The sequence below is a fragment of the Chrysochloris asiatica genome, unplaced genomic scaffold (assembly GCF_000296735.1).
Source record: "Chrysochloris asiatica unplaced genomic scaffold, ChrAsi1.0 scaffold00116, whole genome shotgun sequence".
NCBI classification, from domain to species: Eukaryota; Metazoa; Chordata; class Mammalia; order Afrosoricida; family Chrysochloridae; genus Chrysochloris; species Chrysochloris asiatica.
Genome location: NW_006408634.1, coordinates 351,010 through 375,017, shown reverse-complemented (window position 1 = coordinate 375,017; position 24,008 = coordinate 351,010). Strand labels below are relative to the sequence as shown.

The window sequence follows — 24,008 nt, the reverse complement described above, 5'->3', positions numbered from 1 at the left end:
ATGGTATTTTCAACAAGCTCATATGCATGAGAAATCACTTCAGACAGTGAATAAGGAAGACTGTGGAAGAATTGATGCTTTGAGTTATGATGCTGAAGGAGAATATTGAAAGTGCCATGGGCTGCCAAAAGAACCAATAGATCTGTGTTGGAAGAAGTGCAGCCAGAGTGCTCCTTGGAAGCCAGGATGGCCAACTTCATCTCTCATAGTTCGGACATATTGTCGGGAGGGACCAGTCGCTGGAGAAGGATATCATGTGTGGTAAGGTGGAGGGTCAGAGAGGAAGACCCCCAGTGAGATGGATTGGCCAAGCGGCAGCATTGATGGACTCAAGCGTGGTAACAGTAGTGAGGTTGGCCCAGGATTGGGCAGCTTTCGTTCTTCAGTGCATAAGGTCGCTATGGGTCGGTATCAACTCGATGGCACCTAAGAACAACAACCACGTACAGAAGGTGGTACCGACAGTTAAGTGCTTAACTACAAGCCAAAAGGTGGTTGTTTGAAACCACACAGCGATTCCTCAGATGACAGGTCTGGCTGGCGCTCTGCTTTTGAAAGGTCACAACCTTGGAAACCGTAGGGAGCACTTCTACTCTACACATATGCATGGGCACCATGATTCTTACTTGACTGTAGGTAATTAGCAACAACAATAGGGACATGTGAACATTGGGCATTATCATGTGACCAAAACTCCTTCCAGGGATCTGCATGGCCCCCACCAGCATGTGTCTGCAATCTCCCAGGTAAAGGCGAAACTTAGACAAGTCCAGATGCTAGCAGATCTAAGGATCACCACTGGACTGCTCACCGTGACTGCTGTGGTTACAAGTTCAAACCCACCAGCCGATCCTTGGAAACCCTATCTAGGGTTGCTATGAGTTGAAACCAACTCAATGAATGCTGTTAATAACAACAGCATATCTGAATAAGGCGACTTCAGACATCAATCAAAACTCATTTTAAATTAAGATGTTCATTTCTACGTTTCCAAGGAAAGCCATTCAGCCTTTTCCTTGTCAAACTATTATTGTGTGAGTAACAAAGACACGAATCAGAATTACTAACCCAGACAAAGAATTGTTTGGTATCTTAACTGTTCCTTCAATTACCAGATGGATTGCCTAAGCCATTTTCACTTCCCCATAGCCAGATAAATAATTTTTTATGTTTCAAAAACTTCAGGTTAGAGTTGAGTCAACCTTCTTCTGTTTTTAACCAAATGAATCCGTTTTCCCATTTCAAGGACTTCACCTGGAATCGACCTGACCCTCATTCAGTCACAAGATACCCATAGCAAAACTTTTGCATAGTGTGCTTCCGAAAGATGGTTTTAATCAAGTTGTATCAGTAGATAAGGAATTCATGTTTGCCTAAGAATTGTTAAGAAAGTTCCTTGTAAATTTTCCTCCCTTCCCAGAACTTCTCTTTGATGTGAAACTGTTTCCTTTTTTTTTTTTTGCCTTACCAAATAAAAGCGTACTGTTTCTCCTACAAGGGAGGACCTACACATCTTACGTTTTCTTGTAAGATGCCACGTGGACTTCATTTCATGAAATGCAATTATTCCTTCAACAGAGTCGTTCGTTTGTTTTCTGATGGAGCGTCTGCCTAGTGTTTTCATTAAGATATGTTTCTCCTAAGGAGCTACTGAGCTGAGCAGGTTTCCAGCAACCAACCTTTTGGTGCGCAACCGAGCACAAACTCTGTGTGCGCAAGCACGCCATCAGGGCCCTTCTGGGAGGCCCTTCTAGAAGCGGGAATTCTCCGTCCATTCACCACATCCCCTGCCAGCCCACTGGCTCCTCTAACAGCTGAGTTTGCGTCCCATTGAGGGGATACTTTTGCCTCTTCCCTCCAAATTTGCTTTTTTACCTGAATGGCTTAAGGGGCCAGACACCACAGCAATGGTCCCACCTGGAGGAAATCTGATTCTAAGATGGCCTGGGCACCTACGCCATAGGTAGGGGCAGTGCTGACCTCACCCAGAGGCAGGAGGCAGGAGTGTGCATGTGTGCAAGAGTGTTGTGTGTGTGTGTGTACCTGCCCAACCATGCTGCTAGATTTCTCTGCATTTTTCCGGGAAATGGGCCCCTGGGTCTCATCATTTCTAGCACACTTGCAGCCCCTAATGTTTTGAGTCACTTGGACAAACGTCATAGCGAGGCTGTCCACCTACTGGGCACAGGTGCAGAGGGACGATAACTAGGCTGCTGCTCTTGGAGGCCTCACTTGAACCCAGGCACTGGGGGCTTCAGTGAAGCAGCTAAATGAGGTTGGTCTGCCTCCGAACTTTCCGAATTTCTTGGCACTGCTGCAGTGACCCCAATTCCTGAGAAGCCAGCACTTAAGAGCAATCATTGAAAGCCTTGGTGTGACGCTCCAGGATAATGCACTGGACCGCAAGGTCGGTTTGAACCGAGGGTTGGCAGTTCAAATCCACCAGCCTCTCCTCAGAAACCCTCTGTGGGGTTGCTGTGAGTCAGAACTGACTTGATGGCACTTAACAGCAATTAAAAACAAAAAACCAACAATTCACAATTCATTAAGATACAGGCACAAATCACTAAACCAGGGAAACTTGTGAAGCACACTATAAAACTTTATTGACTGATACAGAAGTCTGAATAAATGCAAGGACAATGTCCTATTCCTGGGCGCTAAGGTTAAATGTAACAATGGGAACCCTTAAGTTGTTTGCAAGTTCAATGCAGTAACAGTCAAATCCCCAAAAGGCTGCTTTGAAAAAACACTGATGAGTATACATTGTATTCTGGAAAAAATAGCCAAAAGACTGCATATATATGTCACGTCTATGAAAATACACAGACATACAACCGCTTTTAAAAAACCCCACAAGAATGCAGGGCTCATGAAATGACTCTGTGTGAATGAAGATGAAGGGGCTGATGAGAGATGTTGCCGAAGGTGCGAGATTGGCTGAAACACACAGGATCTGCGATGGCAAACGCAGATTGATTACAGCTGAACACCGTCCGTGACCATCCCAAACCACAGGGGTGCCTCGTCTTCTGCTTCACAGATTTTGGGTGTTTTACAAATTGAAGGTTTGTGGCAACCCTTCAAGTCTACGGAGAAAGTCTGTCTCTGTCACAATTTGGCAATTCTCACAATAGTTCAAACTCCCCCGTTTTGCTATTGCATACTTAACAGACTAGAGTGTGCGCAAAAGTTTAATATGCATTGGGAAACCAAAAAATTCTTGTGACTTGCTTGATTGTAATGTGTGCTTTGTTGTGTGGCCTGGAACAGAGCTCATAATATTTCTGAGGTCTGCCAGTAAGTAATAAGACCATCTGTGTACAGGCAAGAAAAGACACAGAGGTGCCAGGGAATCTCCCTCCTTTCCCCACTCTCACCCCTGGGGCTACTCCCACACTATGGAAATAATCATCCATTTAATTCAAAGAGGCAGCATTGAGCAAAGGACAAAACTCAGAAGGGTTTAGGACAAAATTCAGAAGGGTTGCGAAAGGAGGAATAGAATCAAGCATCAGAGGGAGGAAGTGGGGGATAGGTGATGTTACCTGGAGGGGATTGCAAGATTGAAATGAAATTAAGTGTCTGATTTGTTGAATGTACAGCTAAAGAGCTGCTCTACAAACCTTGACTTAGTTCACAAGAAAAAGTCGTGAATTAGCGTTCTAACAAGTTATTTGGATTTAATTGGCTCCAGTCCTGTGCTTTACGGGTCCAGAGTGCCATTTCTTCAAGGAGAAGGGGCTGGGCTAAAGCTGAATGGTTTAGTCGTCCCCTAGAGAAAAACACAACATAGTTTTCAGATCATGCAGGTGAAGGTTGTTTCCTAACCTGCGAGACACACAGATCTGTGGGCTCAGAAATCGCACCACTGAGAATTTCCCCGTCAGACACTACATGCAAAGACACTCTCTGTTTGGGTACAGTGTGCAGCTCTCTCTTAATCCTATTGGTGATGACAAAGAGAAAGTGTCAGTTTGGTGCCCGATAGCCGTGGTGGTACAACAGTTAAGCACTCGGTTGCTAACTGGGAGGTTGCTGGTTCAAACCCACCTGGTGATCTGGTTCCTGTAGAGATCACAGACAAGAGTACTGTAATGGGTAATTCTACTCTGTGACATGGGGTCAGAATCGATTTGACAGCATACACTAATCCTAAACATCCAGACAAATGACAATCAGCTCTTCACTGTAAGCAACCTTTTCACACCCCAAGTCTCCCTTTCTGATTTAACAGGAAACAAGGCCAGCGTTCCGAGACAGCAAGGTGCCTGCAGTCAGTACAGAACTGCATCTTTTCTTCAGAGAGGCACAAAGCAGAAATCCCAAGGCCCGGGTCCAATCTCCGCTCCGTCACTTACAACCTCAGCTGCGTCAGGTGGATGAACTTCGAGTCTGCTTGCCTGTGCTAGGTACAACGCTGTGTCCCTTGAAGTGAGACTGCAGGCACATCAGTAATGTCTTCACCATGCCCCATATGGACACAGACTGGACAGTAGAGGGACAGCTGCAAACCGCCTGTAGAAAGTTAGGTGACCTTGTGGAGCCCTTGTGATGTGTCAGAATCAAGGTTCTTCATTCAACGATTAGAAGAAAGGCAAAGTCTACTAGCTTCGTCAGACGTGGCAAGGATACTCCTTGGAGACGTTTTCACATGTGACCACTGAGACGTGTGTTCAGACTACTCTTGGAAGAGACTGCCCTGTGCGCTTGCAACCATTCACTGCTTTCTAACCAAACGATGGTGTGGATTTTTGAGTGTGGAATTCTGGTGTGATGCTGTAGGGTAAGCACTGGACTGCTAAGAGAAAGGTCAGTGGTTCAAACCCACCAGCCAGCTCCCCGAAACCCTAGACAGGGTTGCTGTAAGTTAGAACCAACTTCTTGCTGTTGTTGGTGAATGCCGTTGATGGATGCTAACTCATAGTGACCCTGTCTGTATGAGGTTTCTGAGGGCACGGCTGGTGGGCTTGAACTGCCGATGATGCGATTCAGATCTACCCTGTAGTCCAGCGTATTAACCCACAGCGTCACACCAGGATGGCACTGAACAACAAGGTGTGAGGTGTGGTGGCAGGACCCCTAGTGTCGCAGAGATTTAAACGCTTGTCTGCTAATATAAATCGTGATCCTGTCCTGCAGGCAGCTCTCACGGGATCTGACTTGATGGCAGTCACGTTGGACAATCTGGGGCGGGCTCTTCATCAGTGACCCCCGGCAGCAGCTGTCTCGCGAGAATGGTGCTGGTAGTGCTGAGTGAGATGCGAGGGCCGGCTGAAGCATCGTCCACACAGCTGGCACTGGAAGGGTCGCTCCTGGGCATGAACGCGGTAGTGCTGGCTGAGGTGGGAGTGCCGCTCGAAGGCCTTGCCGCAGTCGCAACACTGGAAGGCCGTCTCCCAGTCCGTGCTGTGCCTTCGCAGGTAACGGATGGAATAGGTCTTGGCAGCGCGGGGCAGCCCAGCGGGGAGAGCTTTGGCTGCTTCATGGGCTTGTTGGTGTTGGAAGAGGTGTGACTCCAGGATGAAAGCTCTGTCACACTGGGGACACTCGTAGTAACCCTCCTGGCTAGGGGTCCGAAGGGGTCTTTGCGGAGGCCCGCTGTCATTGCTTCCGGCTTCCAGGGGCCCTCGAGGCCGCCCACCTTCACTGCTTCTGATTCCCACGGGCCCTCGGGGTTGCCTGCCTTCAATGTTTCCGGTTCCCAGGGGACCTCGGAACTGCCCACCTTCACTGCATCCGGTCCCCAGGAGTCCTAGGGGCTGCCTCCCTTCACTGCATCCTGTTCCCAGGGTCCCTCGGGGCTGCCCACCTTCACTGCATCCGGTCCCCAGGAGTCCTAGGGGCTGCCTCCCTTCACTGCATCCGGTTCCCAGGGTCCCTCGGGGCTGCACGCCTTCACTATGTCGGGTCCATCGAGGCTGCCCACCTTCTCTACATCCGGTACCCAGGATGCCTTGGGGCTGCCCGCCTTCACTGCATCTGGTCCCCAGGAGCCCTCGGGGCTGCCTCCTTTCTCTGCATCCAGTCCCCAGGGTCCCTCGGGGTTGCCCACCTTCACTATAACCTGTCCCCAGGGGCCCTCGAGGCTGTACGCCTTCAGTATGTCCAGTCCCTAGGGTCCTTCGTGGCTGCATACCTTCTCTACAGCTGGTTCCCAGGAGCCCTTGGGGCTGCCTCCCTTCTCTGCATCCAGTCCCCAGGGTCCCTTGTGGCTGCCTGCCTTCACTGTGTCTGGTCCCTAGGGTCCCTGGAGGCTGCACACCTTCTCTACAGCTGTTTCCTAGGAGCCCTTGGGGCTGCCGCCCTTCTCTGCATCCAGTCCCCAGGGTCCCTGGTGGCTGCCCGCCTTCATTATAACTGGTCCCCAGAAGCCCTCGGGGCTGCCCACCTTCTCTACATCCGGTCCCCAGAGGCCCTCGGGGCTGCCTGCCTTCACTATTCCCGGTCCCTAGGGTCCCCTGAAGCTCCTGGCCTTCACGGCCTTCAGGTCCCAGGGGCCCTGGGGGCTGCCGCCCTTCTAGGTATCTGGTCCCTAAGTGCCCATGGGGCTGCCGTTCTCTGCTGCTGGATCCCAGGGGCCCTCGAGACTGCTCACGGCAGCTGTATCCCAGGGGCTTCTTCTTGGAACTGGTCCTCTGGTGTCTTTTGAGGTGGGGAGCCTGGCTGTGGATCCCCAAGGGCCTTTGGAGTTGCCTGCTGTCGCTGAATCCCGGGAACTTCTGCCCCAGACAGGTCCTCGGGCGTCTTTTCAGGTGCTTCGTGGGGCGAAGAACTTTTCCACTCGGCTCACCTTCCAAGGGTTCTCTCCCAGCATGACTGCTTAATTTGCTCTCAAGTTCCTTCTGGGCCACGGAGTTACTTTCCTCAAATGCGCATCTTTTGGGCCTGCCCTTTTGGAGGAATGGCGAGAGACTGGTACAGGTATTTGGAGTAGCCTCTCTCTGGGGAGCTTGGGCTGGAGGAGGCTCTGGTTGTGGAGTGAGAGCCTGGTCTGGACCATGGCTTCCCTCCTGAGCGATGGGCTGGAGCTGGCTGGGTGGTGCAGGGCTCGCCTGCTCCTCCTGCTGCCCATCGAAGGGCTCTTCAGCATGGTCACCTGCTGCTGGCACCTCTGCTCCTGCCCCCGGGGGCGAGTTTTCCACTAGTGCTTTATGCATCAGACTGTGCTGTTTGGTTTCAGGGTTCATCTCCCAATCTAAAAGAAATTGAAAAGTTCCCCTGCTGGTCCTGGATCTCCCCAAACCCTTTGTCAATGAGTTTATTCCAACTCAGAGTTAACCTTTAGGGCAGAGTAGAACTGTTCCTTTGGGGATTCCAAGACGGTAACTCTCATCTTTGTCCCATGGAGGGTCTGGTGGGTTTGAACTGCCAACCTTGCAGTTTGAAGCCCAGTGCTCATCCCATAATGCCGCCAGGGCTCCTTTGCTCCTGGATAAAGTGGAGTAAAATGTGGAACAAAACGCAAACACATTTAAAAAAAGAAAATGACCAGGCTAACAGATGGTGGAACCCCCAAGTTCAGGCCTTGAACTGAATCCTTGGGCTCAGTTTTCAGTCAAACAATACATAGCTCTATCAGGTGACACCACGGAGGTGCCTATTCTTTAGAATAGCCAACCATCAGAGATCAAAAGGGCACAGGACAAAGGGACAGGAAAGGCAGATGAATGCAAATGGAAAACCTAGGGAGGAAGGGAAGAGTGCTGTGGCATTGTGGGGAGTGTGGTCCAAGTCACCAAGTAAAATGTGTATGAAGTGCTCACGGATATGAGGGAAGATCAATTTCCTCTGTAAATGTTCACCCAAATCACAATAAAAAGTTTTCAAAACACTGTTTTATAGACAAGTATATTTACGATCAAACTATAATTCACTGTGAACTCCAGGTGTAGCGCTACAGGATAGGCACTGGACAGTGAACCACAAGGTTGGTGGTTCAAACCCACCAGCTTCTCCTCAGAAATCCTATACAGGGTCGCTATGATTCAGAACAGACTCAACGGCACTTGAACAACAATGGATACTTCACCATACACATTGTTTTGATACCTTCTCTTGCATAAATTTTCACCTCAAAAAAAAACAACAAACACCCTCAACTCTCTTTTTGCTCAGAGACACCAGTATAGTAGGTGTACTGGGCGTGAGGGTCTCTGGAGAGTGTGGGGAGACAGTTATAGTGAAACACAAGACAAAGACCAAAGAAGGCGGGAGAGAGCTTCAGCAGTTTTGAGGGTTTTCTGGAAAGAATGGGGTTCCTGGGTAGTACAAATGGTAATGTGTTCAGCTACTGATTGTGAGGCTGGGGGTTCAAGTCCACCCAGAGGCAGAATGAAAGGCCTGCTGATCTATTTCTGGACAATCAGTTACTGAGAACCCCACAAAGCACATTCTTCTCTGACACCTAGCAACTGGCTGGTATGAAGGAGAGAACGACTAAGGCTAGCAAGGACATAGCAGAGGCAGAAGAGAGAAACTCCAGGGATTGGAGCGGACCAGAGAAAGAGTGGGTGTGGGTGTGTGGGGGGGGGGTCACCAAACGGTGCTGCTGCTCCTTGTTATTGGGGGCCATTGAGGGGATTCTGACAGAGTCCAACTTCCCCATAGGGTTTCCCAGTCTGTAATCTTTACAAGTGCAAATTGATAGGGCTTTCTCCTCTCATGGGGCTGCTAATGGGATCATAAAACCTTTTCTTTAGCAGCTGAGTGTTATCAGGGCGCCTCTAAGTAGCTGAAGATGTCAGTAGAGGGGAAACTGGGTGTCTGACATTTAGGGACTCCCTGTACTACCTTCTCTCTCTCTCTCTCACACATACACACACACACACCACCCCCTGCTGTCCAGTTGCTCCTGATGGTGACCCTTTTGCTGTTGTCAGGTGCCATCGAGTCGATTCTGACCAATGCACAACAGACGGAAACAGCACCCAGTCTGGCAGCCGTCCTCACAATCACTGTTACCCACTGTGCCAGTCCATCTTGTTGTGGGGGGTCTTCCTCTTTTTTGGCAGACCCTCCACTTTACCAAACATGATGTCCTTCTCCAGGGACTGGTCCCTCCTGATAGATAATATGTCTGAAGTCTCACCATTCTGGCTTCTAAGGAGCATTCTGATCATACTTCCAAAACAGACTGATCTGTTCTCCTGGCAGTCCAGAGAACTTTTCATCCTGATGTGGTACTTTAAGATAAGCACTGGACTGCAAGACACAAGGTCAGCAGTTCAAACCCACTAGTGGCTCTACACAGACAGGAGAGCTATGAGTTAGAATTGATTCCGTGGCACTTAACAACAATAGGGTTTCTAAGGGTCAAAAAACCAAAACTCACTGGAATTTGAATATAAGATTGATTCTCATATGACAGTTTGAACATAAGGACCTGCTAGTGGGTTCAAACAACTGACCTTCCAGTTAGTAGCAGACAGCATAATTATTTACCACTGCGGGTCCTTGTTGCCTCGGTAACACACTGCATTCTGTTTGGGCATCACATCTTTGCCCACACAGGAGAAGCTGACTCTAACCCTAGTTCCCAGGCTGAGGAGGAAGGGAAGTGGGTCCGTGAGCACTTGGTTCTTCTCTGGTTCAGGAATGTGAGGGGACCCAGTGTGGACAGCGGAAAACAGAGTGTCAAGGGCTTCCAGAAAGACGCTTCCTGGCTCTCTCTCTCTTTGGACAAGGACAAGAAAGCACACACATCCTTTAGACTTCGCTGGCAGAGTTGAAAGAAACTATGAAAGGAGACTCTTGAGGACATCCCTGAAGCCCCACGGACGGCTCGGTGGTGGAAGTCAGCTTGGGTGTGGGTTTTCTGTGAACTTCAACTGAAGGACAGCTGTCCCAGTGGACACATACAATGTCCCAATTCAAAGAGGAGAAGAGGGCTCCGTGAGGAATGGGAAACATCACCAGACGTTCTCATCTCTGAGCCAGGAGGATGCTGGTGGGGACCTCTGAGAATGATGCAGAGCAGCATGGGGAGGTGTATTGGGGTTCAGGGGGATGGAAATCAGATGGTAAGAAGGTTTCTGGGAAGAGAAGTGGGGTTGTGCTATTTGTCTTTGCTTGTGTTGTTAAAGAGGACAGGACTGTGGACGTGAACGACTGGACAAGAGAGGGGCTCCAGCTGCAGCTGCAGAGAGATACCAGCTTTGGTAAGGGGACAGAAGGAAGTTCTGAAGAAAGTGACCACGTGGGCACCTGACATGAGAGTCCTTCCCCCTGCCCAGCCTTCTCCCTGACCTGGCTGGGTTCCGAGGAATGCTCTCCTACCCCCCATCTCCAGGTCTTCCGCCGACTTACCTTGTGTCACTACATCTGTGTCTTCGTCCATCCCACACCACTCTTCTTTCTCTAGCTGTGAGATAAGGTCCGGCTTGTCGAACTGATGCCCTAGTGGAGGAGACACACTTGTAAGCTGCTATCACAACGGCAGAACTGGATGTTGGGGAAAGATCAGTTTCTCTTGCTAAACCTTGGAAGACATAGTCATAATCTAAAACCAAAGACTTTTTCTATTTTGAGCAAATCATTTCCATTTTTAAAAAGGATCAACCATACAGAAACTGAAAGATAGATACGACTAAATGTAAACCAGCTCCGTGAGGCGGTCAGCCAGCTTCACCCCATTGTTTACTAGGGGTTCCACTGGATTTACACAGAACCAGACGTAACTGTTCAGAAGTCAGAGCCTCTGTCTTTGATTTAAACAAAATAAAACAAAAAACACTGCAAAGTTTTACAATATTGGGGAAATTTACGAATCGGGCTGCGAACCTTAAGGTCAGCGGTTCGAAACTACCAGGTGCTCCGCGGGAGAAAGATGAGGCTTTCTACTCCAGTAAAGATTTACACCCTCGGAAACCCTATACAGGGTCGCTATGGGTCGGAACCGACTCGATGGCACATAACAACAACAACAATGAAAAACAAGTATTTGCTCCTTCAAACAGAGTCTCCTATTATCCGTGTATTTCCTGAGTGTTACATTTCCCATTTCTGAACCTGACTACTGCTGGAGATCATTCAGTACGAAATCCTAGAAAAGAAAACCTTTAAAGACTTTGGAAGACTCCAGAAGGTGCACACTCACACAGGAACTTGAGCCCCTAGAGCAGTGGCTCTCAAGGATTTTGCCCCCAGGGAGCATCTGACGATGTCTGGAGACCACCTTAGCTGTCACTGCCTGGGTAGGGGTGGGACGGAGACCAGGGATGCTGTTAAGCAAGCTACAGCATGCAGGGTGGCGCCCACCACAAAGAACCTTCCTGATCCTACTGTCAGCAGTGATAAGGTTCAGAGATGCTGCTCTGAAGTCGGAAATGTGAATGGGATGTGAGGGCAGCAGGCTGGGCTCTAGCTAGACTTGAACTTGGAGAGTCTGCTGCTCAGGACAACAAGAGGTTCTTTATCCTCCTGTGACAATTTCCAGTCCTTCTTTCTCTTAATAGGCTCCCCTCCCCGATTAGGTCACTGGTTCCCAAACGTCTGTCACTGGTAGCCACCTTTCCATCTACTTCCTTAGTGTCTGTCTCTCCCCAGTTGAAATGCAATGTTCAGGAGAACGGGAATTAGCGTCTACTTTGTGTACCTAAGACAGGGTCACTATGGGTCAGAACCGACTCAACGGCACTGATGAGCAACGACAATGCGTACGCCGACAGATTCCTAAGTGGCCCTCTCATTTTGGCTTTCGATGAATGCTGTTTATGATATTACTCAATGTTTTACTCCGGCTCACTCCTTTCTTAAATACGCTTATGTTAAATGTACACTTTATAGCAATCTTATAAAAAGAAACCAATGTCACGTCAATATATATATATATATTTTTGGGGGGGGGCACTGAAGGTGTTGCCACATTAACATCAATTAAAGGAGCTGACACATGAGTCAGACACGCCAGGTTCAAATCCCGGCTCTGCCACTTTGTAGTCCTTTGGCTTAGACAAGTAATTTAACGTTTCCATGCCTTGGTTTCATCATCTGTAAAATGGCTACAATCATAATAGTGTGGTGTTGTAGGATAAGCACTGAACTGCTAGCCACAAAGTTGGAGGTTTAAGCCCACCAGCGGCTCCTTGGAAACCCCATACAGTGTCGCTATGATTCGAAGCAACTCCACAACTTAACAACAACACTTCCTCATAGGTCTAGTGTAACGATTACTTGCTGCTTTTGTTGGGGGCTATCAAGTCAATTCCGACTCCTGAGACGCCAGGTGCCAGAGCGGAAACGCGCCATCGGGGTCTCTAGGCTGTGTTCTTTATGGGGGGAGCTCATGTGGTACAGTGAGTAAAGCACTCTGCTGCTAACCCAAAGAGTAGTGGTTCGAACCCACTAGCTGCTCTGTGGGAGCCATAGAGGCTGTTGTTGGGAAGTGCCATGGAGTCAGCTACCCACCACAAGTTTCTGACAAGCTTACAGACTGGGAGACCCTGAGGTAATTCTGCTCTATCCTACGTGGTTGCTGAGTCCGAACAGAGCCGACAGCCCTGGGTCTGGCTTTCTGATCATCTTTACCAAAGCAGATTGCCAGATCTCTTGGACCTTTTGGTTAACAGCTAAGTGCTTACCAGCGGTGCCTCTGGCCTCCTTGCTGCCTTGTATTAAGTGCTCTGGAAAAGTGAGCTGTTTTATGACCCGGGGTGATTCTAACGAGACTCTGTGATACGGAGAGTGGCTGGGTGGACTATGGTCACTGATGGAAACTGAAGAGTGTGGAGCCCCGGGATTCTAATGGGAGAAGCTGGGGCACAGAGAGGGCACACTTACCGACGGAGACCAGGTTCTGGTAATTCTCCAACATCACTTCCCGGTAGAGGTTCCTCTGAGCAGCAGTGAGGTAGCTTAATTCCTCCGGGGTGAAGTCCACAGCCACATCCTGGAAGGTCACCAACTCCTACAACACAGGAAACATCCTCAATTCCTCCACAGATTGCCACAGGTGGGGCTGAGTAGGGAGACAGGTATCCAGGCAGGCAGAGCGTCTCAGGGACCAAGCCAGGCACCTTTCCTTGTCCCATAAGCTGCGGGAAGTGGGAACTCTTCTGAGCACAGACGGCACAGTTTGCCCCCACTAAATCACTAAAAGGATGGTCCTGCAATCTGCTTCCAGAAAGGTCAGAGGCAAGAAAACACTATGCAGTTCAGTTCTACTCTAACACAAGTCAGGTTGACGGGAGTTGGATCCGACTCTACCAACACCTAACAATAAAGTTCCAGCTGCTAATAAGCACTGCAGATTCGGGTTGGGTGGGGCATGGGGCTGGGGGGTGTTAGCCTTTTAAGCCACTTGATAAAGAGACTAAGCAAGAAGACGTTTTAATTAAAAAGCTGAGCAGTATGCCCTCTGCCTCAAGAATCGAGGGGAGTTGGGTTTAAATCCTGGCTTTGGTTTTTATGAGCTTCGGGAGCTTGAGTCTGGTTTTTACGAGCCTAGGGAATTTGAGTAGGAGGGTTACAAAGAGCTGATAAGCATGAAGAGATAGTCAATCTTATTAGTGATCAAGGAAATGCAAATCAAAATGCAATGCAGATACAAATGACAAAGTAGCACTTTATACCCATTCAACTGACAAAAATTAGGGAATGTCACAATACCAGGTGTTGTACAAATCAGGGTCTCTAATAAAATGGTTGTTGTTAAAATGCCATCGAGTCGGTTCCTATTCATAGCCACCCTGTATCGGGTTTCCTAGGAGCAGTTGGTGACTTTGAACTGCTCACCTTGCGGTTTAAACCGACTTTGCAGTCCAGCACCATAGCACCAGACTAGAGAAAAAGAAATTAGGAAGTCACTTTGGACTCAGAACTCCTGTTCCTCCAATCACTTGCTCAGGTGTGGGAGACAGATAGAGGTATGTTCATAATGGTGTTTGTCTTTTAACATCTCAAAGCTGGAAACAACCCAAGGACCCATTTACAGTAAAAGAGACAGACCGATGACAGGACCGGCATATAAGAGTGTAGAGCTACAAATTCATAAACTGCAGTTACACACGGAAGCCAGCTAGCACCGTGGGTTATGCCTTGGGCTGCTAACAGTCCCATCAGCGTTTTCAATCCACCAGTTGCCCTGCAAGAGAAAGATAAGACTTTTGGCTTCTGTAAAGATTTACAGTCTCAGAATCCTTATACAGGTCGTTATGAGTCAGACCTGATGCCACGAGAGCAGCAGCTGCCGCAGCCATACAGCCAGAGACCTGGTGATCTCCCGTAAGCACTGCAGTCTACAAAACCCGACAGAGGAGTTCTTTTCTGTCACAATGGGCTCACCATGAGTCAGAACAGATTCAATGGCATACATCAACAAGTTAGCTTTTCTGCTTCCATCCCCTGCTACGTAAAAAGGGGAAATGAAAGTACAAAATGCATGGAGAAGGCAGTACCCATTATCCACTACTGTCTAGATGAATCCCAACTCACAGAGAGCCTATAGGGCAGGGAAGAACTACCCCAGAGACTTTCCAAGGCTACACAGTTTTTACGGAAGCAAGACTTATACATCTTTTCCTGGTGAATAAACCAAACAGTGGAGCTAAGTGGAAAGGCCCTAGTGGCACAGCAGTTAAAGTACTTGGCTGCGAACCACACGGTCAGTAGTCGGAACCCACCAGCTGCTCCTTGGGAGAAAGCTGTGACATTTGCTTCTGTAAAGATGAACAGCTTTGGAAAGCCTACGGAGCAGTTGTGCCCTGTCCTAAAGAGCCGCTGGAGTCCAAACTGAGTAGACGGCAGTGGCTGTGCTTGGGGACAGATAACATGGAATACTCAAATAAATTAAAACACGCAGTTCATCTAAAAGACATGAAAAATGGAAATGCTAAATGAGATGGAGAAAAATTAAAAAGGAGAGGAGGTTACAAAGAGTCAGAAGAAATTCTGAGATAAAGCAGGCAGACGAAAGAGGCTCAGTTGAAGCATCCAGTATCCAAGTCTACTTGTACACACTAGCATTTCTAGGAAGAATGGGAGGAAATAGGAACATGACTCCATGGGATATGGCAGGACCACACATCAGCGAGGTAAGTACCCATACGTGAGAACCAAGTCAGAAGAAACCATGTCTCACCTGGGATCCAGTAGAGAGAAGCATGTCAAAGATGGCTTCTTCTTCAGTGTCTTCTGCGAGGGCAGAGTCCAGAGCAGGGAAACCTGGGAGGGAAAAGGAAATGACCACCGACTTTAGTCCATGGGTGGTGGCAATCCTGGACTTCCCATGATGTAAGAAAGACTTCTCAGCTCAAACAGGGCCAAGTCTCAAGGGAGCCCTGCTCGTTCCTCAGCTCCATCCACTAGGGGCAGTTGAACGCTGTGATTAGGAGAACAGAGGCTAGAGCGGGTCACCCGTCTGAGTGCTGACTGATACGGCCAATGACTAAGAGCAGGGTTACACTCCCCAACCTTTTTGTGCTTCCATTTCCTCACCGATAAGAGGAGAGATAGCTGCTTCACAGAGCCATTAAGTCAGCGCACTAACACCCAGAGGACAACTTTGAAGACTGCAGCTCTCAGTGTAGTTACGACTTGCTGTGATTGAGCACCATCAAGTCGGTTCCGACTCATAGCGACCCTGTATAGGGTTTCCGAGGAGCAGTTGGTGGGTTTGAACCGCCGACCTTGGGGTTCACAACTAGCACCACTAGTATTTCTTAACCACTAGCGTTTTCTTAAATCCTTTGAAGGGATGCAAGTATACAGAACTGGATTAATCATAACCCTTAGTTCTATAAAAGCCCAATAGGTTGTTGAGTCGGAACTGACTTGATGGCAGGAGATTTGGTTTCTTGGCTGGTAGTTTGTGATACACTTATCAGCACTGAGACTGCAAGGCTCCTTATTTATTTTAAATGTATTTTCTTATATTCCTAAAGGACTCCTGGTGTGGCGCTGTAGGATCAGCACTGGACTGTGAACCACTAGGGTCAGTTCAAGCCCACCAGCGGCACCTCAGAGACCCTAGAAAGGGTCGCTGTGAGTTGGAACCAACTCGACAGCACTTAACAACATTTTAAAAAATATAATACCTGTAAATTCACTACCCATCCCTAGAACTAGAACATTCCCCAGAGTTTACATCCACCCATGTGTCCCTTATCTGTCCACGCTCCCTCTTTCTGACCAGAGACAACTATAACCTACAACACTGGGTTTATACTTAGGATTCTCGTGCTTTCCATAGACACGTTTGTGTGTGTTATTACTGAGTGCCTTTCAGTTGGCTCTGACTTGTAGAGACACCATGTTACAGAGGGTTTTCTTGACTGTCATCTTGATAGATCATATGCAGATTAAGACTAAATCAGACTAGGAGGAAGGAGAGGCAGATCACTTCTGAATAGTTAGCTACTGAAAACCTTCTAAATTGCAGCAGAGCATTGTCAGGTGTAGTTCTGGAAGATGAGGTGAAAGGCACTCAAAACATGACTGGAATAGTGCTGCCTCCTCAAAGCAAAGTGACCTTGATGTTTTGGGGACCTTCATTTGTTGATGGGACACAAATCAAAATGAAAAGAAATAGCTACAAACATCCATTAATAATCAGAATGTGGACTGTATTAAGTATGAGTCTAGGAAAACTGGAAATCATCAAAAATTAAATGGAGCCCATTCTGAATCCAACATTCATACGGTTTACTATACTGGGAACAGCAAATTGAAGAGAAATGGTGTTCCATTCATCATCCAGAAGCATGTATCAAGGTCTATTGTGAAGTACGATAGCTGTATGTGACAGGATCATAACTATACGACTAAAGAAAGACTAGTTAATGCCACTAGTATTCAAATTTACACACCAACCACTAAAGCCAGTGATAATGAAATTAAGAATTCTACCAACTTCTTCAGAGTGAAATTTATTAAATAAAGTAATCAAGATGTGTTAATAATCACTGGTGATTGGCATGTGAAAGTTGAAAGCAAAGAAGATGGATCAGTGGTTGGAAAATGTGGCCACGGTGATAGAAATGATGCTGAAGATCACAACAATATAAAATATGGACCTCATCAGATGGACTACACAGGAATCAAATCAACTATATCTGTGGGAAAAGACAATTGTTTTGTTGTTAAGTGCTGTCAAGTCGGTTCCAACCCATAGCGATCCTGTATATAAGGTTTCCAGTGAGCTTGAACTGCCAACCTTGTGATTTAAACCAACTTTGCAGTCCAGTGCATTAACCCATAACGCCACACTTGAGAAGCTCAATATCAAACAGCCAAAATAAGGTCGGGGGTTGACTGTGGAACAGATCACCAGTTGCTCATACGCAAGTTCAGGTTTAAGCTTAAGAAAATTAAAACAAGTCCACAAGAAACACAATATGACCTTGAACACAACCCACTTGAATTTAGAGACCATCTCAAGAAGAGAATTGATGTATTAGACACTAATGACCAAACACCAGAAGAGCTGTGGGACGGTATCAAGAATATCACATGGGAAGAAAGCAAAAGGTCATTGAAAAGATAGGAAAGTTCACTCAATCCAAAATAAAAACATTAAAAAAAAAAAAAAGACAGGAAAGAAAGAAAAGACCAAAAAAGGTGTCCGAAGAGACTCTGAAAGTTGTTCTTGAGCACACAGAGGCTAAAGCAACTGTAAGAAATGAGGAAATAAAAATGCTGAACAGAAAAACTTAAAGGGCAGCTCGAGAAGATAAAGTAAGTATTATGATGAAATGTACAAAGACCTGGAAAACCAAAAGGGAAGAACATGCTCAGCCTTCTCAAACCGAGAGAATGGAATTCTATAGACAAACTATTGAACGATGTAGGAAGCATCAAAAGAAGATGGAAAGAATACACATAATCACTGTACCAAAAGGAATCGGCCAATGCGCAACCATTTCAAGAGGTAGCATATGATCAAGTCAGTGGTACTGAAGGAGGAAGTCCAAGCTGTACTGAAGGCACAGGCAAACAACAACAACAACAACAACAACAACAAGGCTCCAGGAATTGGTGGATATCAGTTGAAATGTTTCAGCATACTGATGCAGCACTGGGGGCATTCACTCATCTGGGTCAAGACATTTGGAAGACAGCTACCTGGCCAACTGATGGGAAGAGATCCATATTTGTGCCCATTCCAAAGAAAGGAGATTCAATGGAATGCAGAAATCATAAATCAATATTATTAATACCATATGCAAGTAAAGTTTTGCTGAAGGTAATTTAAAAATGGTTGCATCAACAGGGAATTGTCAGAAATTCAAGCTGGATTCATAAGATGACGTGGAATGAGGGTTATCACTGCTGACATTAGATGGCTCTTAGCTGAAAAGAAAAGCAGGAAGGTGCTTATATGTACTTTGCTGACTATTCAAAGGCACTCAAATGTATGGACAATAACAAACTATAGACAACGTTTAGAAGAATGAATATTCCAAAACACTTATATGTGCTCATGAAGAGCCTGTCCACAGACCAGGAGGCAGCTGTTTGAACAAAGCAAGGGGGTACTGAATGATCTTAAATCAGGAAAAGTATTTACAAAGGTTGCATCTTTTCACCATACTTACTCAATCTTTATGCTGAGCAAATAACCTGATGAAGAAGAGCGTGGTATCAGGAGTGGAGGAAGACTTGATAAGAATCTGCAATATGAAGATGACACAAGCTTGCTTTCTGAAAGTGAAGAAGACTTAAAATGCTTACTGATGGAAGATCAGAGACTACGGTCTTCAGTATGAATTATACCTCAAGGTAAAGACAACAAAAATCTGCCAACTGGACTAATAGATAACATCATGATAAATGGAGAAAAGACTTCATTTTGGTAGGATCCATAATCAACACTCATGAAATCAGCAATCAAGAAATCAAATTAAATACTGCATTAGGAAAATGTGCTGCACAAGACCTCTTTAACATATTCAAATACAAAGATGTCAGTTTGTGTACTAAGATGCACCTGACCTAAGCCATCGTCATTTCAATCACCTCATATGCATGTGAAAGGTGGACAGTGACTAAGGAAGATTGTAGAAGAGTCAATATATTTGAATGATGGTGTTGGAGAAGAACATTGAAAAGTACCATGGGCAAATCTTTCTTGGAAGAATCAGAGCTAGAAGGTTCCTTAGCAGTGAGGATAGTGAGAGTGTCTCGCCTACTCTGGACATGCTGTCAGGAGGAATCATTCCCTGGAGTGAAGAGAAGGATCAGAGAACGAGGACAGCCCTCAACGAGATGGCCACAATGGACACATTGGACTCAGACATAGTGATGGCTGGGAGAATGGTGCAGAACTGGGCAGGGTTTTGTTCTATTGTGCATAAGATCGCTATGAGTCAGAACTGACTCAGTGGCACCTAACAACAACTGGGTGGGTTAAAACTGCTGAGCTTTACATTAGTAGCCAAGTGCTCCGTGTGTGTGTGTGTGTGTGTGTGTGTGTGTTTGTATACTCAACCAATGCTTTGTAGTCAGTATTACCATTCAAAGACCTATAAGGAGTCAGTGGCTTCCTTCTCTCATCCTTAAAATGCCCTTCTAAGTTCTCATCTAAGAACCTGAGTCTCCAACAGAAATTTCAGGACTTGACATCCCCTCTCTTTTATGCCCTCTTTAGTCCCAGGGTCGCTCAAATGGGTCACACTCAAGTACTAACCCACAGGTTGGTGGTTTGAACCCACGCAGAAGCCTGGTAACCTGCTGCCATAAAGATCACTCACAGTGATCCTGTAAGATGGAGCAGAACCGCCCCAGAGGGACTCCAAGGCTGTAAGTCTTTGTGGAAGCAGACTGCCACACCTTTATTCCTCGAAGCACAAAGCTCTGCTCAGTAGCACCTGGGTCTATATGAGTCAGCACCGACTCCACGGCAACAGGCTCACTCATTGGACAAATCATTTTTGTTCTTGAGTGGGAATTTCTTCCATCTCACATGAGATTAGGTAGAGGAGACTGGATATATAAAGTTCATCCATCCATTCATTCATTCTGCAAGTCTTTATCTGGCTCCTACTCCAGTTGTGCCAGAGAAGACCAGGTGGTGTGATGAGCTAAACGTTGCTAACCAAAATGTTGGCCGTTTGAAAACACCAGCTGCTTGCAAGGGAGAAAGATGTGGCATTCTGCTTTCCTAAAGATTTACAGCTTCTGAAAGTTGGAGCAGTTCTGCTCTGCCCTAGTGGGTCACTGTGTGGTGGAAGCGACTCAGAGCTCTGGCTTTGTTTGGGGGCTTTTAATCCTCAGTAAATACACAGCAGACATCCCAAACCTGGAATCAGGTGGTCGCTTCCTCCCTCTCTCACCTCTCACTTCACACGCTTGGATCAAATTTGCCAGGAGCGTTGCAGCCTCATTGCTGTTCTTCGGCTGTTTGCTCCTCACCCACATCTGGATCTTGGGGGGCAGCACCCCCAGGAATTGCTCCAGCACCAGCAGTTCCAGCATCTGCTCCTTGGTGTGCTTCTCCGGGCGCAGCCATTTTCGGCAGAGCGCCTGGATTTGGCCCACAGCTTGGTGAGGCCTGGTCACTGCCAAGTGCTGAAAATTACTCAGCGTTTGATGACTCCCTGGGTTTCCTTGGGAGGTGGTTTCTGGCCTCTCCTCTGGGTCCAGTAGACCAAAGATCGGGGTGTTTCTGAAGACATCCAGAATCTCTGTTGTGTACAGCATCTTTACAGCTTGGTCCTTCAGAGAAAGGCAAACTGCTATAGAACATGCGTGCGGAAGAGAGTGAGCAAGATCAGACGGAGAAAGGATACAGAGACCTCAGGACCTGCAGAAGCTCCATAGAAGTCAAATGCAAATTACAAATGGCCTGTACAGTAAGGCTTAATCAGAAGCAAACAGAATTAGCTCATACAAATGCCTCAACACACAGTTACAGAGATGCGCACAGACTCGGGTACAGATGTCCCCTCAGACTTACTGGCGGATCTGGAAAGTCCACAGGTACAGGCTAGAGATAAGCGCCTTGCTTTACTGAACTTCACAGATACACTGCACTGTTCACACATTGAAGGTTTGGGGCAACCGTGCGCCCAGCAAGTCTATCAGTGACGTTTTTCCAACCGCACATGAACCGCACATGTTCACTTCGTGTCTCTGCATCACATTGTATGCTATTTATTGCACACTTAAGAGACTACAGAATTATTGCACAAACATAACTTTGGTATGTACTGGAATGAAAAATTTTTTTTTTCAGTGACTCACTTTATTGGGGTAGTGGCTTTATTGTGGTGATCTGGAACCGAACCTGCAATAGCTCTAAGATCAGAAACAGCACTGAAAGGAAAAGAGATCTGAACCCCCAAAGAACAAGGAATTGAATTAATTTGACGAATCACAAAAGTAAGCATTCTTGCTTTATAAAAAAATAACTGAGTTAAAACAACTATGCATGCACAATTTGAAAAAAGTAATCAGTATTATTGAATTGTATAGGCAGAAAGTGTTGAACTGGTGTTGTTTTGCTATGTACATTCTCCACAATAACGTAAATAAAATTTTCAAAGGAAACAAACCTACGGAATTCTAGTCTACACACCTGGGTAACCACGAGTCCGACTCAGCTAAAAGGAAATGAACAATCACAACTAACTGTATAAACAGCTCAATTCTGTTTTCCCAGGTTTACGGGGGGGGGGGGGGGAAGTATGTGCATAAATCCAATTAGATTATTTTTATGGGATATATGTGTCATATTTAGAATTCTAACCATTATGATTCAAAGAATAAAAATAGGTTAAATATAAACTTAGAAAAAACAAATGTTATTACACAAAATAAAGAAAGGTCCTTGCAATATATTTATCATACAAAGAACAGAATATATAAAGAACTCCTACAAATCAAGAAGGAGCTCTGATAGCGTAGTGGTTACGAACTGGGCTGCTAATCTACACGGTCAGCAGTTCGAAACTGCCAGTGGTTCCACGGGAGAAAGATGAGGCTTTCTGCTCCTGTAAAGATTTATAGCCTCGGAAACCCTATGCAGGGTCGCTATGAGTCGGAAACAACTCCACGGCACACAACAACAACAACAAATCAATAGTAAAAAGGCAAAGCAAGAGAAAAAAAAAAAAGATATTGCACAAAAGAGAATAACTAAATCATCAAGAAACAAATAAATAAGTTTCAACTTTAAAGTTCATTAGTCATCAGTGATATACATAAATTAAACCACAAAAATATCACTTCATTCCCTCCAACGTGGCCAAAGTGAAAGTCAGTCAATGCTAAGTGTTGACAAGGAGACAGAAGCAGAGTGGAATAATACACTCATATGTTGGAACTCGACTCACAAAGGAGAATGTGGACGTAGGAAAGAAATGAGGCTCAAAAAAAGTTCACATTGTGTGATTCCATTGATACGTTATTGTCCAATACCATCGCATCAGTTCTGACTCAAAGGGACCCCACGGACCTCAGAACACAGTGTTACCTGGCCTTATGCTAACCTCACAATTGTTGCTGTGTTTGAGATCACTGGTACAGTCACTTCGTCAGCTCACCGCTCCCATTGATATAAAATCACAAACAGTCAAAATCAATCTAAGGTGTTAGAAACAGAATAGGGTAACCGTCGGGAAGGAGTGTAGTAGTGTCGAGAAGCACTGAAAAGTGAAGCATTCATTAATTATGTATCATAGATTTCACTGAAATATTTACGTCATGTTATAAAAGCTCGGGCAGTGGAGAAAATGGGGAGTGATTAGTAAAGGATGCGGGGCTCTCTCAGATCAGTTCGATATTCAAATATATTTTCTTTTTTGTTTTTTGCTCTTTCGTTTAACTCGTTTAGCTGGAATCTCGTCTAGGGTAGGGTATGATCAGAATATGATGTCTTTTTAAAAGCTCCCTGGCTACCAACAATGATTAAGTTAACTGTTGCTGCCTTTTTGGAGTGTGTGATGCCCCCCTTGATTTGAATTTCTAGGTTTGTGGCGTCCAGGACAGGTCCTGAAGGAGAAGCCGTGGTAATGGCCAAAAATCGTACCAGCCTGCTTACTCAAGACTACTAGGATCAGCATCGAGAGTCACGAGCTTTCCTCCCAGCTAGACCCACCCCTCAAAAAACCAAATGCATTATTGTCAAGTTGGTCCGGACTCATAGCTCCCCTATGACCTTTAGTCAGCAACCAATGTTTTAACCACCGTGCCACCAAAAACCAAACCCCAATACCACTGAGTTGATTTCGTTACTTGTAGCAATCCTGTAGAGGGTTTCCCAGGCTGTAAATCTTTATGGGAGTACACAGCCTCAACTTTCTCCCACAGAGCAGTTGGTGGGTTTGAACTGCCAACCCTGGGGCAATGCTCATCCTACAGTGAGTGCTCCCCAGGCTCCTCGTGTGCCACCAGGGCTCCTTAAATGAATGATAATAATGTTAGTGCCTGTGGTGTTCCTGACTCATAAAAACCATACAGGCTGGAGAACTACCCCAGAGGGTTTCCAAGGCCATAAATCTGTATGGAAGCAGACTGGGGACCAGACTCCCACATCTTTCTCCACAGGGGTAGCTAAGAGTTTATAGAGCCAATGACCTTTTGGTTTGCAGCTGGGTGCTTAACCACTGCAACACCAAGGTTCCTTCTGTCATCAAGTTGACTATGACTCATCGTGACCCTGCTGGACAGAACAGAATTGCCCTATGAAGTTTCCAAGAGTCCTGGTGTCACACAGTGGGATAAGCACTGGAATACAAGGTCTACTTGAAACTCAAAGTGGCAGTTCAAACCCATCAGCAGTTCCTCGGATACCCTACACAGGGTCGCTGTGAGTCGGAAGTGACTCCACGGCATTTCACAACCCTAACAATGCGGTTTCCAAGATTGTAAATCTTTACAGAAGTAGACCGCCACATCTTTCTCCCACATGGTAGCTGGTGGTTTCAAGCAGCTGATCTTTCGATTAGAAGCTGTGTGCTTAGTCACTGAACTACAAGGGCTCGTTCCTCCTGGCCCAGAAAGGGAAAACAGGCATCAAGGCCGACCAGGCCACAAGTGCTGGACAAAAGCCTCCTCTGGGGACAAATCAG

At 46.5% G+C, this 24,008-nt stretch overlaps 1 protein-coding gene across 1 annotated transcript; it reads right to left on the bottom strand.

The window, feature by feature from the left end:
* Positions 1–5,204: 5,204 nt before the first annotated feature.
* LOC102836601 (zinc finger imprinted 2-like) lies at positions 5,205–20,637 on the bottom strand. The gene is made up of 7 exons (XM_006868265.1): positions 20,271–20,637; positions 15,080–15,162; positions 12,781–12,907; positions 10,309–10,398; positions 6,392–7,198; positions 5,895–6,060; positions 5,205–5,733 (listed from the first exon to the last, which is right to left on the bottom strand). The coding sequence occupies exons 1-7, from the start codon at positions 20,635–20,637 to the stop codon at positions 5,205–5,207; spliced, it is 2,169 nt and encodes a 722-aa protein (XP_006868327.1).
* Positions 20,638–24,008: the final 3,371 nt, after the last annotated feature.

What these genes read in the sequence shown, in the direction of transcription:
- LOC102836601 (XM_006868265.1), bottom strand. Translation starts at nt 20,637, where the DNA reads ATGCTGTACACAACAGAGATTCTGGATGTCTTCAGAAACACCCCGATC. An exon ending in CCAGAACCTGGTCTCCGTCG is followed by an intron (nt 10,399 to 12,780) that starts GTAAGTGTGCCC and finishes CTCCTCCACTAG; the next exon opens with GGCATCAGTTCGACAAGCCG. An exon ending in GGGGACCGGATGTAGAGAAG is followed by an intron (nt 6,061 to 6,391) that starts GTGGGCAGCCCC and finishes GACAGGTTATAG; the next exon opens with TGAAGGTGGGCAACCCCGAG.